General features: G+C 43.1%; 1 protein-coding gene across 3 annotated transcripts in view; it reads right to left on the bottom strand.

The window, feature by feature from the left end:
* The window catches only part of EFCAB6 (EF-hand calcium binding domain 6), a 144264-nt gene that overhangs the window by 126073 nt on the left and 3059 nt on the right, over positions 1-15132 (bottom strand). For all 3 annotated transcript variants that reach the window (XM_058189880.1, XM_058189882.1, XM_058189881.1), the window contains exons 2-5: positions 14832-15002; positions 13427-13647; positions 10998-11080; positions 2348-2414 (exon numbers count right to left, since the gene is read on the bottom strand). In XM_058189880.1, the coding sequence (XP_058045863.1) occupies positions 2348-2414; positions 10998-11080; positions 13427-13647; positions 14832-15002 (542 nt within the window). The remainder of the gene's footprint in view (positions 1-2347; positions 2415-10997; positions 11081-13426; positions 13648-14831; positions 15003-15132) is intronic.

Below are 15132 nucleotides of genomic sequence, written 5' to 3'. Positions count from 1 at the left end.
CTATGTGCTTAGAGCTCAAAGCATTGTTAGCATATGGTCTGTTTCTGTTGCTCCTCTCTGGGAGGAAGTTTCAAAGTATTTCTAGCAGGAGTACCAGATTCTGTAACAGCTTTGTTCCCTATGCCATCTGTCTGGTAAACTCGCAAGATTCGTTTTTCTCGCTATGTACATGTATACATCTGAACTAGACTGTGTTGTTTCTCTGGGTCCTATAATATTGTTGGGACACGACAAATATATGGATATATGCAGTGGTGGGATTCAGCCAGTTCGCACCCCTTCGGGAGAACCGGTTGTTAACTTTCTGAGCAGTTTGGCAAACTGGTTGTTGGAAGAAATCATTAGGGCAGAGAACCGGTTGTTAAATTACTTGAATCCCACCACTGGGTATATGCATAACTATGTATGTATGTATGTGTGTATGTATGTATTTAGATATGATTATGTAGTGTATTTTTGAGGTGGTGACCCTTTGAGAGCTGTATGCAACGAAATTTTATTTTAATGTATGCCGATTAGTGTATGTTCAAAGTAACAATAACGTTCTATCCTATCCTATCCTATCCTATCCTATCCTATCCTATCCTATCCTATCCTATCCTATCCTATCCTATCCTATAAAAACTAAAATAGTTGAATCAGGACTGAGGGATATTTTCACTTCATGAATGTGGCAACTCAGTGTTGACTCTGCTGCTTCATTCACCTTTATAGCCAAACCGAAGCACAACACAGCCATTGAAGCTTTGAGTGATGATGAAGAGGCTTCATTGCTGTGATGAAAGCACGTCTTGGCTGCAATCTGTCTTGACAGTTCTTTAATATGCAAATAGCTCACAGTCTTGGGTGCCAAAGACAGATGCCCTTTGCCAGAGACTTTGTCTGGCACCTGGTAGAAAGCCACCTGGGCATGCAGGCATACACTGGGTGGTGCCAGGGTGCTAAGGCCAGGCTGCAACCATAGCTTCAGGTTAGACTGTCGCTTCAAAGAGCTCTGAGAAACCACCCCTGGTCAGGAGGATTAGGCCAACACGAGGAATTCACCCTGAATGAAGTGCAATTCAGACATTTTACTATAGACAATGAGTACCCTGTTCCAGGTATCCGGACAGGGGTGAAATCCAGCGGGTTCTGACAGGTTCTGGAGAACTGGTAGCGGAAATTTTGAGCAGTTAGGAGAACCGGCAGTGGAAATTTTGAGTAGTTCGGAGAACCGGCAAATACCACCTCTGGCTGGCCCCAGAGTGGGGTGGGAATGGAGATTTTGCAGTATCCTTCCCTTGCCATGCCCACCAAGCCACGCCCACCAAGCCACACCACGCCCACCATGCCCCGCCCACAGAACCAATAGTAAAAAAAATTGGATTTCACCATTGTATCCAGACCTCATTTTCTAAAGCCATGTTTTCTCAAGCTTAGCAATTTGAATATATGTGGACTTCAACTCCCAGAATTACCCAGCAAGCCTTGCTGGCTAGGGATTTTTGGAAGTTGAAGTCCACACATCTTCAAGTAGCTACGGTTGAGAAACACCATTCTAGAGGATGGTTGATCTTGAAAGGGAGAGAACGCTGAAGCAGAATGAGACTTCTAGCGTAAAAATACTGCAGGTCGTGGTCAAAAAAGTCAAAATGGCGGTACAATTGAAGCTCTGCCTGTTATTCGTGGGCTTATAACTTGGCTTTTTTTGGCTCCATCCTGCGGGCATCCTGCTTTTGCACCATTCTCTCCCACAACTGCTGAGAAACTCTACAGCTGATGGAAATTCATGAGGGACTGGTCTCTCTCTTTTAGCACTTAAGACACCAAGGATCATCAAATGCAGGAGAATTTTTTTTTGTTTTTTTGTTTACATTTATATCCCGCCCTTCTCCGAAGACTCAGGGCGGCTTACAGTGTGTAAGGCAATAGTCTCATTCTAGTTGTATATTTACAAAGTCAACTTATTGCCCCCCCCCAACAATCTGGGTCCTCATTTTACCTACCTTATAAAGGATGGAAGGCTGAGTCAACCTTGGACCTGGTGGGACTTGAACCTGCAGTAATTGCAGGCTGCTGTGTTCTAATAACAGGCTTCTAACAGCCTGAGCCACACCACGGCCCAATGAATCCTTCATTGTCTCCAAAAAAATGCAGGGGAATTGCCCTTTGCTCTGTCCTGAGATTGGGAGATCAGTAACAAGAGTGGAAGGCAAATTTGAGGGCAAAAAGTTTGGATTTGAGGGCAGAAAGTTTTGCAAGGGGCTCTTTCTGTGAGGCCCTTCTGAGTTACATCAAAAGTTACATCTCTTGACTTTTGCAACCTTGGGGGTCCAGTTCAAGGTGGAAGCCCCTGGTGGGATGGTACCTTCTCTCGTAAGAGGCACTCCATCTGGCTCAAGGTCCTGGTTCGGCTTTCTCGAAGATTATTCCACCTGAAAAACCAACCAGAAATTAAGGTCGCTCCGTTTTTTTGATCAAGCCTGCCTTCTTACCAACAGTTTTAGCTGGGGATGAAAATAGAGCAGCCATCTCCTGGTGCAATGGTGGGATTCAGCCAGTTCGGGCGAACCGGTAGTTAAATTGCTGGGTGGCCCCTCCCCTCCCTGCCCCTTCCAGGAGTCTCCACATGCCCCATTTTGGCTCCCGAGTAAGTGCAGGGATGTAAGTGCAGCACGCCCCTTCCCCATGTTCTGTTTTTGCTCCCAGCCGGCTGCAGAGAGGCCTACTAGGCCCAAAACGGGGTGCAGGGGGATATGGCGCCCTCCCCCCGTGACCCGTTTTCACTCCCAGGAGGCTGCAGACAGGTCTCCTAGGTCCAAAATGGGGGGCAGGGGGGCGGCGCGCTCCCTGTGACCCATTTTTGCTCCCAGGGGGGTGCAGGAGGCTGAGTGCTGCCTGTCACCCCCTCTGGCCATGCCGACCCAGCTGGTCATTAGGGCAGAGAACCGGTTGTTAAATTATTTGAATCCCACCACCATTCTGGTGGCAGTTGAGCCTGGTCAGTGGCGAGCAATGGGCTACAGCTGCTTTTGAGGAGAAATTTAGATCAGGAACCAGGCGACTTACAAGGAATTTTTTTTACATTTTCCTTTTTAGTTTTAGTTTGAGCAGCCAAGAAGAAAGGAATTCAGGCACGAAGCAGATAATATAAACCTCTGCACCGCATCATTTCCCTGATTTAAATTATTTTATTTATTTATTTATTTGTCATAACAATATATACAAGCGTTACATAAAAGGTTATAAATATATGAACGTATATATGAGGAGAAATGAGGTACTAAAAACGTGTATATACATAGGGAAAGAAACAGTAGGACAGGAACGGTAGGCACGTTTGTGCTCTTATGCACGCCCCTTTAGAGTCCTCTTAGGAAAGTGGTGAGGTCAACCGTGGACAGTTTTTGAGTGAAACCTTTGGGGTTATGAGAAGAAACCACAGAGTCAGGTAATGCATTCCAAGTATATACAATTCTGTTACAGAAATCGTGTTTTCTGCAATCTAAACTGGAGCAGTTGACATTGAGTTTGAATCTGTTTGTAGCTCTTGTGATATTGTTATTGAAACTAAAAAGTCATTGACAGGAAGGACATTACAACGGATGATTTTATATGCTAAACCCAGATCCAGTCAAGGCGACGAAGTTCCAAGTTTTCTAGACCCAAGATATCAAGTCTGGTGGAATAAGGTATTTTATTAGTTTCAGAGGAATGGAGAATTCTTCTCGTAAAATACCTTTGGACACGCTCAACTGTGTTGATGTCAGATATATGGTAAGGGTTCCAGACAGGAGAGCAGTAATCAAGAATTGGCCTAACAAATGTTTTATATGCTCTGGTCAGTAGCATGGTGTTTTTTGAAAAGAAGCTACGTAAAATTAAGTTGACAACTCTTAGAGCCTTCTTAGCTATGTAGTTGCAGTGGGCTTTGGAACTTAAATCGTTAGATGTAAAACCCAAGGTCTTTGACAGGGTGGGGTCATCTGCGAGGCAATGTCCATCAAGCATGTACTTTGTGATTGGGTTCTTTCTTCCAATGTGCAAGACTGAGCATTTACTGGTTGAAATTTGTAGTTGCCAAATTTTAGACCAGGCAGATAGATGATCAAGGTCCTTTTGAATTGTGGATGCATTGTCAGTGGTGTTGAAAAGTTTGACATCATCAGCAAAGAGAACACAGTTACTTGAAATATCAATACAAAGATCATTTATATATATTATAAAGAGAGTAGGTCCAAGAACGCTGCCTTGAGGAACACCACTCTTGACAGGAACAGGATTTGAAAGAGCATTACCAATTTTAACTATTTGTTGTCTGTTTGACAAAAAAGCAGATATCCAGTGGTGTAAGGGTCCTGAAATGCCATAGGATTTTAATTTTAGGAGAAGTTTATCATGTACTACTGAGTCAAAAGCTTTGCAGAAGTCTATGTATATTGCATCTATTGATTTACCTAGATCAAGATTAGTAGTCCATAGGTTTTTACAGTAGAGAAGTTGTAGATTGCATGATAATTTTTCCTGAAGCCAAATTGTTTATTTGAGAGAAGGTTGTGCATTTCTAAGTGTAAGGTAATGGATTGGTTGATGATGGATTCCATAACCTTGCAGGCGACGCAACATAGGAGATAGGTCTATAATTATCAACTAAGCTGGGGTCGCTTTTTGAAAACTGGAATGACTGTGGCTAGCGACCAGAGACTGGGAAGGAACTGGTTCTAAAGGCTATATTAAAGATTATACTTAGGGTTCTGCTAGATTACTAGAGAGTTTTTTAAAAGTAAGCACAAAGACCATCAGGTCCAATGGATAGAGATGGCTTCAATTTACTTAGAGCTTTACCAACATTTTCTTCTGTAAAATCAACAATTGTTAAGTTGTCATGCTCATTGATTGTACAAATTTGGAATGTTGGATGAGTGCCATCACTGTTGACAAAAACTGATGCAAAGAATTTATTAAAGAGGTTTGCTCTAGATTCTTCAGCATTGTATTCATTGCCATCAGGATCTTTTAGAGGTGGCATCGTCTAGAGTTTTTAAGCTTGTTGTTGACAAAATTATAGAAGGCACGATTGAATTTGTGCGCAGAAGATCCTCTTCTTGCTTGGTGTGGTAATTTGTGCATTCAGTTTTATTTGGTTGCATATAGTTCTGTAGCGTTTTTAAAATTAGCTACATAGCCCTTTTGTTTCTTTTCCAGAGGATCTTTTTAGATTGAAGCTTTTTTATTGATATGGGTAGTTTGCTTTTCCTAATCTTGATGGTAGTTAGTGGTACATATAGTTCGATGACTCTGTTGATTTCGAGTAGAAAAACTCTATAGTGGTCTTCAGCAGTTATACAGGTTGAGAACAGATTTTGCCAGTCTAGAAATGAAAGATCATTGTTTATAGAGTCATAATTGGCTTTTTTGAAGTTGTAAATGGGAATGCTATTGATATGATGGTTAAAGTCACAACGTATATTAAGATGGAAGTCAATCATGCAATGATCACTGTTGGAAAAGGGTTCTCTTATTTGTAGTCCATAAATGGTATTGTTATTGTTGCAGAAGATGAGGTCAAGGCAGTTGTTTAGTCTTGTATTATTGGTTACAAGTTGTTCAAGACCTAGGTTAGTAACAGCGTTGTATATTGTTGTGTGGATTGGATCAGTTGTACTTTCGTTAGTTATCCAGTTGATGAGAGGTAAATTTAGGTCACCCAGGAAGATGAGTGGATATGGGCAAGAGGCAGCCCAAGTTAGTAATGAGGTTAAAATATTAGCATGAGTAATATCGTAGTCGGGGGCTCTGTAGCATAGAATGAATCAAGTGCGGTATTAGATGATAGATCACATACAATAGTTTCAGGAAGAGAAAGTTTGTGGGCAACTTGTATGTTTTTAGATTAAGTGACTTTTATAGAAAATAGCCACTCCACCACCTCTTCGGTTTTCACGATCTGAACGGTGAACTTGATATTCTTTGTTTAAAATGATGGAATCAGGGATGGAAGAGATTAGCCATGTTTCGCAAATAAATATAATGTCAAATGTACCACTGTTTAGCAGGAGGATAAATTCAGGTAATTTGTTAAGAATACTTCTTGCATTCATCAATTTACATTTAAAATCTGTAGAAAGAGGTGTTAAAGAGGTAAGAGGCGTGCATACCTAGTTTTGAATGTTAGTTGGTTGAGGATATGTATAACTGGTGGTTGTATTGGAGGTTGGATGGGTGGATGGAAGTTTTGGGTAGTGAGTGCTTGGATGTTGGGTACTAGACTGTTTGTTGATAAGGTTTGTTGGATGGATGGTTGAAAGGCTGGTTGGAAGGTTGGTTGGATGGATGAACGGATGGCTGGTTGAATAGTTTGTTGGATAGCTGTACGGATGGCTGGTTGAATGGTTTGTTCGATGGCTGATTGGATGACAGTTTCGATGGATGGTTGGCTGATGGGTACTTGATTGGTTGTTGGGATGGCTGGTTGGATGTTATGGGTGATGGGGGTTTGGTGGTGAATTTTGATTGAAGGATTTAATTTTAATGCAATTGGCACGGTAATCAATATATAGGTTTGATTCACCATTATCTTGTCTTCGTTTAAGCTCAGTGCGGAGTTCACGAACGTATCCGCTGCAGGAAAGATAGATCAGGCGTGATCTAAGTTTACTGTAGGCAGGATTAGATTTAGCAATAGAGTTGATGGTATATATGAACTTCGTTTGCTGTTCTCGTTTATGCAGATGACTCTGCAGAATCTTGGTGCTATTGATCCGTCACTGTTTTTATATTCAGGACCATCTCTGGAGACTGAAATAATTTCATTTGGGGAGATGGATGATGAATTATAATTTCCAATTAAGTTTTGAATTTTGGTGATATCGGATTCATTTGTGTTATCTAGACCAAATAATATTGCATTATTATTTTTGGCCTCTCTGTAAGGCATCTCTAATTAGTTGGTCAGTAGTAAATTGTTGTTTAGGTAGGGTTGAAGGATCAGTATTATGTAAAGGTAGATGAGTTGGGAAGAGATTTAGATCAGTCGAGAAATCATTTTTTTGTGTTGTAAATTGTTTTATCAGATTGGTGAAGCTTTGTTCTATAACTGATAGGATTTTTTTTCTAAGTTTTGTTCAATGGCTAGTATTCTTTTTTCTAGGTTTTGTTCAATAGCAAGTATTCTTTTTTCCAAGTTTAGTTCAATTGTAGCTATTATTCTTGCTTCTAAGTTTTTATCAGAGTTGGATTTTTTGGCTGGCATAGTGATAGATAGATAGATATATTTAATATTATTATTTTAAATAAATTATGTGATAAGTAATGAAGAAGTATCTTTCTTATTATTTCTATTTTAATTATTGAATAATTTTATAATTATTTTAATTATTGAATAATTTTATAATTATTCGATAATTGAGGAAGTATCTTTTCTAAAACAATCTTTCTCAATTACTATTTCACTCTCTTTCACTTACACTGGAATAAATTTGGAGTAGGGATACTGGAGGTGCAGAGAAGGAAGTGATGTGAAAATGGAGTAAGCAGGGATAGCAATTGTGGATGCTGTGATCCACTATGTTTATGGTGGAGATTGGTGGAGATTTAAAAGACCTTTGGGTATGGAGGAGGAAGTAGAGTGGGCGGTGGCGGCTGTTAGAATCGCTGCTTGAATAGCTGTTTGCCGGTCGTGTGTACACCGGCAGCTGAGGCGGCGGCAGCAGCCTCACAAATCCGGATCCCCTGAGTCCACGGGGCCACCAGAGAAGAATCAGTGGGGCCAGGGGGTGGTCTGACGGCTGTCAGAATGCGGATGCGGCGTGGGTCAGCGGCGGGCGGCGGCAGCGGCTGTTTGAATCAGCTGTTTGGCGGTCGTGTGCCCACCGGCAGCGGAGGCGGCTGCAGCAGCAGCCCTCAAATCCAGATCTTCTGAGTTCACGGGCCACCAGAGAAGAATCAGCGGGCCAGGCGGTGGTCCGACGGCTGTCAGAATGCGGATGCGCGTGGGTCAGCGGTGGGCGGCGGCGGTTGTTTGAATCAGCTGTTTGGCGGTCGAGTGCCCACCGGCAGCGGAGGGGGCGGCTGCAGCAGCAGCCCCTCCAAACCCGGTCTTCTGAGTTCTCCGGGCCACCAGAGGCGGAACAGGCGGGCCGGTGGTTGACCAACGGTCGTCCGTATCCCGGCAGCAGTGAGGGATGGGGCGGCAGACGCTCAAATCAGGATCTACTGAATCCACTAAGGTCGTCTGAGTCCTGGTAGCGGTGAGGGGGCGGCAGTGGCAGCCGCACAGATCAGGTCTCCTGAATCCACTCGGTCAATTATTTAAGCGGTTATTTGATCACTCAGATTTAGGTTAGATTTCTGAGAGCAGCCGTTACAAGATGGAAGTGGTAACGGCAGTTGAGTGGTAGTTGCCGGTGGTTTTGGAGGAGCGGTAAGCTAAAATTATCACTCTTGAAATATATCGTAGGGATCCTCAGGACCTCGTTTAATTGGGGATACCTGTTTATCCTGGTAGCGAGGGATATTTAAGCAAAAGATGTCATTTGACAATAGGTCTCAGAGGAGCTTCCCTCTTTATCAGCTGCTCTCGTCTTTATTATCCCCGTCTTCGGCAGCACAGAAGAAAAAAAGAACTAAGTTTCAGAGGCTGAATAAAACTAAATAACTCTCCCCCTCTCCCCAGCTCCCATGATGGTGGGTTTCCCATCATTTCATCTACCTCAGCTTTTATTATTGGTTTGCAGAATGAGCAAAGAACAATGCAAGTATGCTATAAGGCAGTGTTTCTCAGCCTTGGCAAGCTGAAGATATGTGGACTTCAACTCCCAGAATTCCCTAGCCAGCATGAAGTCCGCACAGTTCAAGTGGCCACGTTTGAGAAACACAGCTCTAAGGAGTAATTTCTACACAGTGTCGTCGATTATGCAGCATTTATGAGACCTGTTCAACACTTCAGAGGCCACGTCTGGAAGGTTCTTTAGAGCAGGGATCTCCAACCTTGGCAACTTTAAGCCTGGAGGACTTCAACTCCCAGAATTCCCCAGCCAGCTTTGCTGGCTGGGGGATTCTGGGAGTTGAAGTCCTCCAGGCTTAAAGTTGCCAAGGTTGGAGACCCCTGCTTCAGAGGACAGGAGCAGGGGTGAAATCCACCAGGTTCTGACAGGTTCTGGAGAACCGGTACTGGAAGTTTTGAGTAGTTTGGAGAACAAGCAAATACCACCTCCGGCTGGTCCCAGAGTGGGGTGGGAATGGAGATTTTGCAATATCCTTCCCCCAGGAGTGGAGTGGGAATGGGGATTTTGCTGTATTCTTTCCCATGGAGTGTGGTGGTAACGGAGATTTTGCAGTATCCTTCTCCTGCCACGCCCACCAAGCCACGCCCACAGAACCGGTAGTAAAAAAATTTGGACAGGAGGCACAAACATCCACACCTCTGTGCCGCACCTCAGAGCCTTTATGCCTTGGGGAAGAAGTGCTGGTTTAAGTGCTGCCAACAGATTTTATGTCCTTCAGCCACTTTGGGGAAACAAAACAACTGAAGCACAAGATTCAATGCCCTCAATTTTATTTAATTTAGTTTTAGGCTGTTGTTCAGATCAGAATCCTTCCTTAGCTCATCTCCTCAAACACCCCAGAATAGGAAAGGGAGAAAGAGCATTTTACTTTCTCAACAGTAACGTATGAACCAGTGGTGGGTTTCAAAAATTTTTTACTACCAGTTCTGTGGGTGTGGCTTGGTGGGCGTGACAGGGGAAGGATACTATAAAATCTCCATTCCCTCCCCAATCCAGGGGAAGGATACTGCAAAATCCCCATTTCCTCTTGATCAACTGGAACTTGGGAGGCAGAGAATAGATGGGGGCAGGGCCAATCAGAGGTGGTATTTACCGGTTCTCCAAACTACTCAAAATTTCCACTACCGGTTCTCCAGAACTGGACAGAACCTGCTGAAACCCACTTCTGGTATGAACGTAGAATATATTCCAGAAAGCAAGTGTCTTTGGCGCTCTAATCATACGATCAAGGAGACTATCTTGGGTTTTTTGGACCCTACCTTGGTGAATCTAACCTGGCTGAAATGCAACCCATTGGAGATCATAAAGACGAGAAACCAACGTGGTTTTTACACTGTCTTTAAACCCACAGAAAATACGTTTAGCTATTGATTTTAGCTAACTAAAACAGCCTAGATCTGGAGTGTCAAACTCAATTTCATTTCGGGCCACATCAGGGTGGTATTTGACCTCGAGGGGGTGGGGGTGGGGGTGGGCTTGGCCCACTCAACGTCACTCATGTCAGGGACGCAGATGGCGGCCCGAGCCCTCTGCCAGCGAAAATGGGCTCCCAAGCTCTGTTTTCAGTTGCGACAGCTTCCTGCAACTCTCTACCAGTGAAAATGGAGCTCAGGAAAGCTGCACGCAACCCTCCCGAGCTCCGTTTTCACTGGCAGGGCCCCCACGGGCTAGTCTTTTGCTATTTTCAGGGCGGCTCTGCAGGCCAGATCTAAGCACTCCGTGAGACGAATCTGGACCCGGGCCTTCAGTTTGACACCCCTGGTAGATGAAACTATAATCTGAGAGAGCCAGTGCAGTTAAGAGTTGGACAAGGCCTGGAAGGCTCAGGTTCAAATCCATCCTCAGCCATGGAAGGTAATTGGGTGATATTCTGTCATGGAATAAAGATATACTGCATCTAGATGAGATATAAGTCTATCAAATACATATTTTTGGGGGATAAAGACCATCCAGTTCTGCTTGGAAATATGAGGCAGTATCTGGTCGGACAAGCTGGTCCTTCAGTCTTGACCAGAAAAGCAGGTCTGTTGTGTACATGGAGTTTCTACTGGAAACAGCAGCCCAAGGCAGGTGTTTTGCTTTTCAGTCTTGTTTGCCTAATTTTGCTTATTGCTGCTGTAAGTAAATGCTGTTTACACTTGCAGCCTTATACTTTGCTATTCATATTTTGCTATTTTGATTTCTCTGTTACTTAAAACAGCAAAAAAAAAATAATTAAATCAACATTCTTACTTTCCGTTGACGTTACTGATGGGTCTCGAAAACATTGACAAGAACTCAACATATGGAACTGTAACTCTGGTAATTCCTGGAACCTGTTTCAATTTTTTTAAAAAAGCTGATTACTTTGAGATAATGTTTCAACATAGTGGAGAATGATCATGTCCATCCCTTGTTATTCTTCCTTTCAGTAGTACATAATTAAAAGCATAATCACCTTTCTTTGGTTATACATTTCTAAATAAATAATTTCACCAAACAGTTAATCTCTTGCATCAAAATATTTGCAATCTCAAATGTTCTCAATATTACCTATTATAAGTTATATCAAACTATTTCAAATCCTATGCAGGTTTCAGGTGGATTTATCTTATTATATAACTTTTTGACATACTGTTTCTATTTAACAGGAGTATTAATTCAGTTAGAATTCTTAAGACAAAAATATCTGAAGTCTCTAATCTCACAATTAAGTCATTCATTCCAAGGAGTTAAGTAATAAACTGTTCCCGGGCTACAATACTTCCTGTGTGATAAAGCATTGTACATTCTGTTTCTTTTCACAACAGCAATCAAGTTGGCTACCATCTGCTGTGATCACTTTCCAGACATACATGTCTCAAAACAAAGGCTATAATTCTGCTGTTATTAACTAGCCTTGGTTGATCTCAAAAAGTTAAGCAGGGTGAGAACCAGTTAGTATTTGGAGGGAAGACCACTAGAAAATCCCAGGGCTGTATATTAAACTGAGAAGTCAAAACAAAAAACAATATCCATATCTTGGAGGGCAACAATAATGAACTACTTTGACCCTGTGGTCAAGAAGATGACACAGATATGTCCATGAATTGCTACATTAAGGAAATCTATACCAGCGATTCCCAAACTTTGCGGCTTAGCAGCCCAATGTGGGGAGCAGGAGAGGTGAAGCAACCTGTGTAAGTTGTGCATATACGCACTGGCCCACTGCTCATGCAAGTTAACCTGCACACGTATGCGCACTGCACCACCCCTTGTGCAAGTCCAGCTGCACATGCATGTGCACCAGCCAGCCGCTTATGAGGCCCGGTTCTCAACAGGTGACAGCCCAGGAGTGGGCTGTGACCCTGGAGTTTGGGATCCTTGTCCTATAGTACAAATCTGCCCTTGTCTCTTTTACAGCCTGAGACGTTTCTTTAAACATATATATGAGTAAATATTGGGAGGTATAAGCATCTATATATATATATAGGAAGAAGAAAAGAAAAACAATAGGACAGGAACGGTAGGCACATTTGTGCGCTTATGCACGCCCCTTATGGTCCTCTTAGGAATGGGGTGAGGTCAATAGTGGAAAGTTTTTGGTTAAAGCTTTTAGGATTATGGGAAGAGACCACAGAGTCAGGTAAAGTATTCCAAGCACTGATGATTCTGTTACAGAAGTCATATTTTCTGCAATCTAGATTAAAGCGGTTAACATTAAGTTTAAATCTGTTGGTTGCTCTTGTATTATTGCAGTTAAAGCGGAAGTAGTCTTTAACAGGAAGGACATTACAATAGATAATTCTATGAGTTAAACTTAGGTCTTGTCTTTTTCTGTCCATTGTGCAGTTGCAGGCTGTGCCATCTCTTATCCAATCATTCCCTAGGCAGCATCTCTCCCCACCTCACCCCCAGTCTCCCAAGGTCATTCCCACATGCACTGGGAGATCACCTCAGGCAGGGATGGGCTGCTGGGGGTTTGCAGGGATTCAGGAGAAACTCTAGCTAAGATTCTGTGCAGTTCGGAGAACCCCTAAATCCCATTCCTAGTTGGCCCCTCCCACCCCACCCCTCCCATCCCAGGAGTCCCCACGCAGCCCATTTTGGATGCAGGTAAGTGCAAGGCATGAACAGAAGCTCGGGAAGGGTGAAAAACTGGCCTACCGGATGTTCGGGAAGGCCCGAAATGGCCATTTTTCCAGCCTCCAGAGAGCCTGGGGAGGCTGTTTTCACCTTCCTGGAGCCTCAAGGAAAGCCTCCGGAGCCCGAGGAGGGCAAACACCCCGCCACTATTGTGCAGGAGGCCAACTAGGCCACACCACCATGGCTATGCCCCCACCACCACCAGCAACCGGGCAGAGAACCCCTTGCTAAAATTTTTGAAGCCCACCCTTGATCTCAGGCCTAAATATATAATGCATTACCTCATGCAGAGCCACTATTTTATTACAATGCAATTTCCTGCAGATTTAATTTATTAATTAAGTCCCCATGAGTAACTATGATTTCTTAATACAGCAGGTGTGTCCAAACTTGGCAACTTTAAGACTTGTGGACTTCAACTCCCAGAATTCCAGGAGTTGAAATCCACTTAAAGTGGCCAAAGTTGGAGACCTCTGGAATACAATCAACAAATGCATTACTGAATTGCGTTCAATAATACAAATACATTTATGTGCAGCCGTCATGAGAACACATACCTTTGCCAGCACCGCATTAAACTGCTCATCTGTCAGAGGTAAAATGAATGTTTCAATCACTCGTCTAAATTCACCCTTAGTGATCTTCAGTGTCTGATCGATATCAATAATCTGAAATGCTTTTTTGATTTCATCTTCTTTTGCAATTATTTTCTGAAGCAAGATTTGCTCAATAACATCGGATGACAGCGTGGAATCAGGGACAGACTTGACAGAAACAGCTGCAAAAGACAGTATGAGTTATAAAGCCTTCTTTAAAATAGATACAAATTGACCTCAATTTATGGCCACAAAGAGAGCTGGGATTTTGGCTGTAAGTTATTTGGGTCATCACCAAATTTGATGTTATATCCATTTTTATGATGATTAATTGAATCATATTGTTACGCAAATTCAGGATACCAGATGGTCATTTTTTGCCATTTTCTGCCAGTGACCATGGGACACTGCAACCAGTTGTAAATGTAAGCTGGTGGCCAAACACTTGAAATGTGATCATGTGACCACCAGGGGGCAATGGTAACTTTGGGGACAGGTCATTAGGGGTTTTTTGAAATCCATTGTAACTTTGAAGACCAGTAGTCATTGAAAGAGTACTTGTTTGCAGGAATATAAAGTAACCTATTGTGAACAAATGTATAGAGTTTATTTAAACGAAAAGTTAATCTTCATTTTGAGACTGAATTGTTGATGTGGGGTCCAGAAGGCAAAGCAAGTGATGCCACCGGTATCTTCCTTCACTCACTACTTTTTGCAATCTTTTGCCTAGAGACGAGCTTTTGAAAACTGAATGTTTTGTGCCAAAGTGACTAGGCCTCATAAAAGCATCACTCAACTTCACCATGTCCGTTTCAGCCATTTCCCTAAGGCAGCAGTTCTCAACCTGTGGTCCATAGATTCCTGGGGAGGGGGGGCGTGATGTCGCCACCGGGCGTCCACAAAGGTTTGTGGTTATGGAAAAGGTTTATGGAAAGTTGTGATTTAAATCTTAAGTTTTAGGGATCTTTGGCCAGAAAAGATATTTAAAGGGGGTTCGATGGTGAAGAAAAGGTTGAGAACGACTTAGTGGTGGAATTCAATTTTTTTTACTACCAATTCTGTGGGCGTGGCTTGGTGGGTGTGGTATCGCTTGATGGGCATGGCAGGGGAAGGATATTGCAAAATCTCCACTCCCACCCCACTCTGGGGCCAGCCAGAGGTGGTATTTGCCGGTTCTCTGAACTACTCAAATTTTCCTCTACTGGTTCTCCAGAACCTGTCAGAACCTGCTGAATAGCACCCCTGGAACCACTGCCCCAAGGCATGGCCATTGCTGGTTGCACATGCTTTCTCCAAGCGGGGAAGGTTCGGCCTGAAATCTTTTGCCTGTTTGTGCCAGAACTTGGAACATCAAGAAGGTTCTTACTTGAGTCAGATTGGACTGAGCTTTCACTGCTGCTCTTGCTGCTGCTGCTGCTACTCCGTGTGGACGATCGCCCTGATGAGTTGGATTGGACTCTGGCATTGAAGACAATCCCATGGGACTGAGGGCATAAAGTCTTGTAATCACATGCATTCACCACTTTGGACATCATTCCTGCAAGAAATAAGGGAGAACAAAGAAAGAAGTTGAACAAAAAATGACCTCTGCTAGTTAGTTGCTCAGGAGACAAGGTGGCACAATGCAATAGAATAGAATAGAATAGAATAGAATAGAATAGAATAGA

Source organism: Ahaetulla prasina, chromosome 7 (assembly GCF_028640845.1).
Source record: "Ahaetulla prasina isolate Xishuangbanna chromosome 7, ASM2864084v1, whole genome shotgun sequence".
In the NCBI taxonomy this organism is placed as follows: domain Eukaryota; kingdom Metazoa; phylum Chordata; class Lepidosauria; order Squamata; family Colubridae; genus Ahaetulla; species Ahaetulla prasina.
Note: the sequence above shows the minus strand (reverse complement) of the source record. Positions and strands in the feature narration are given on the sequence as shown.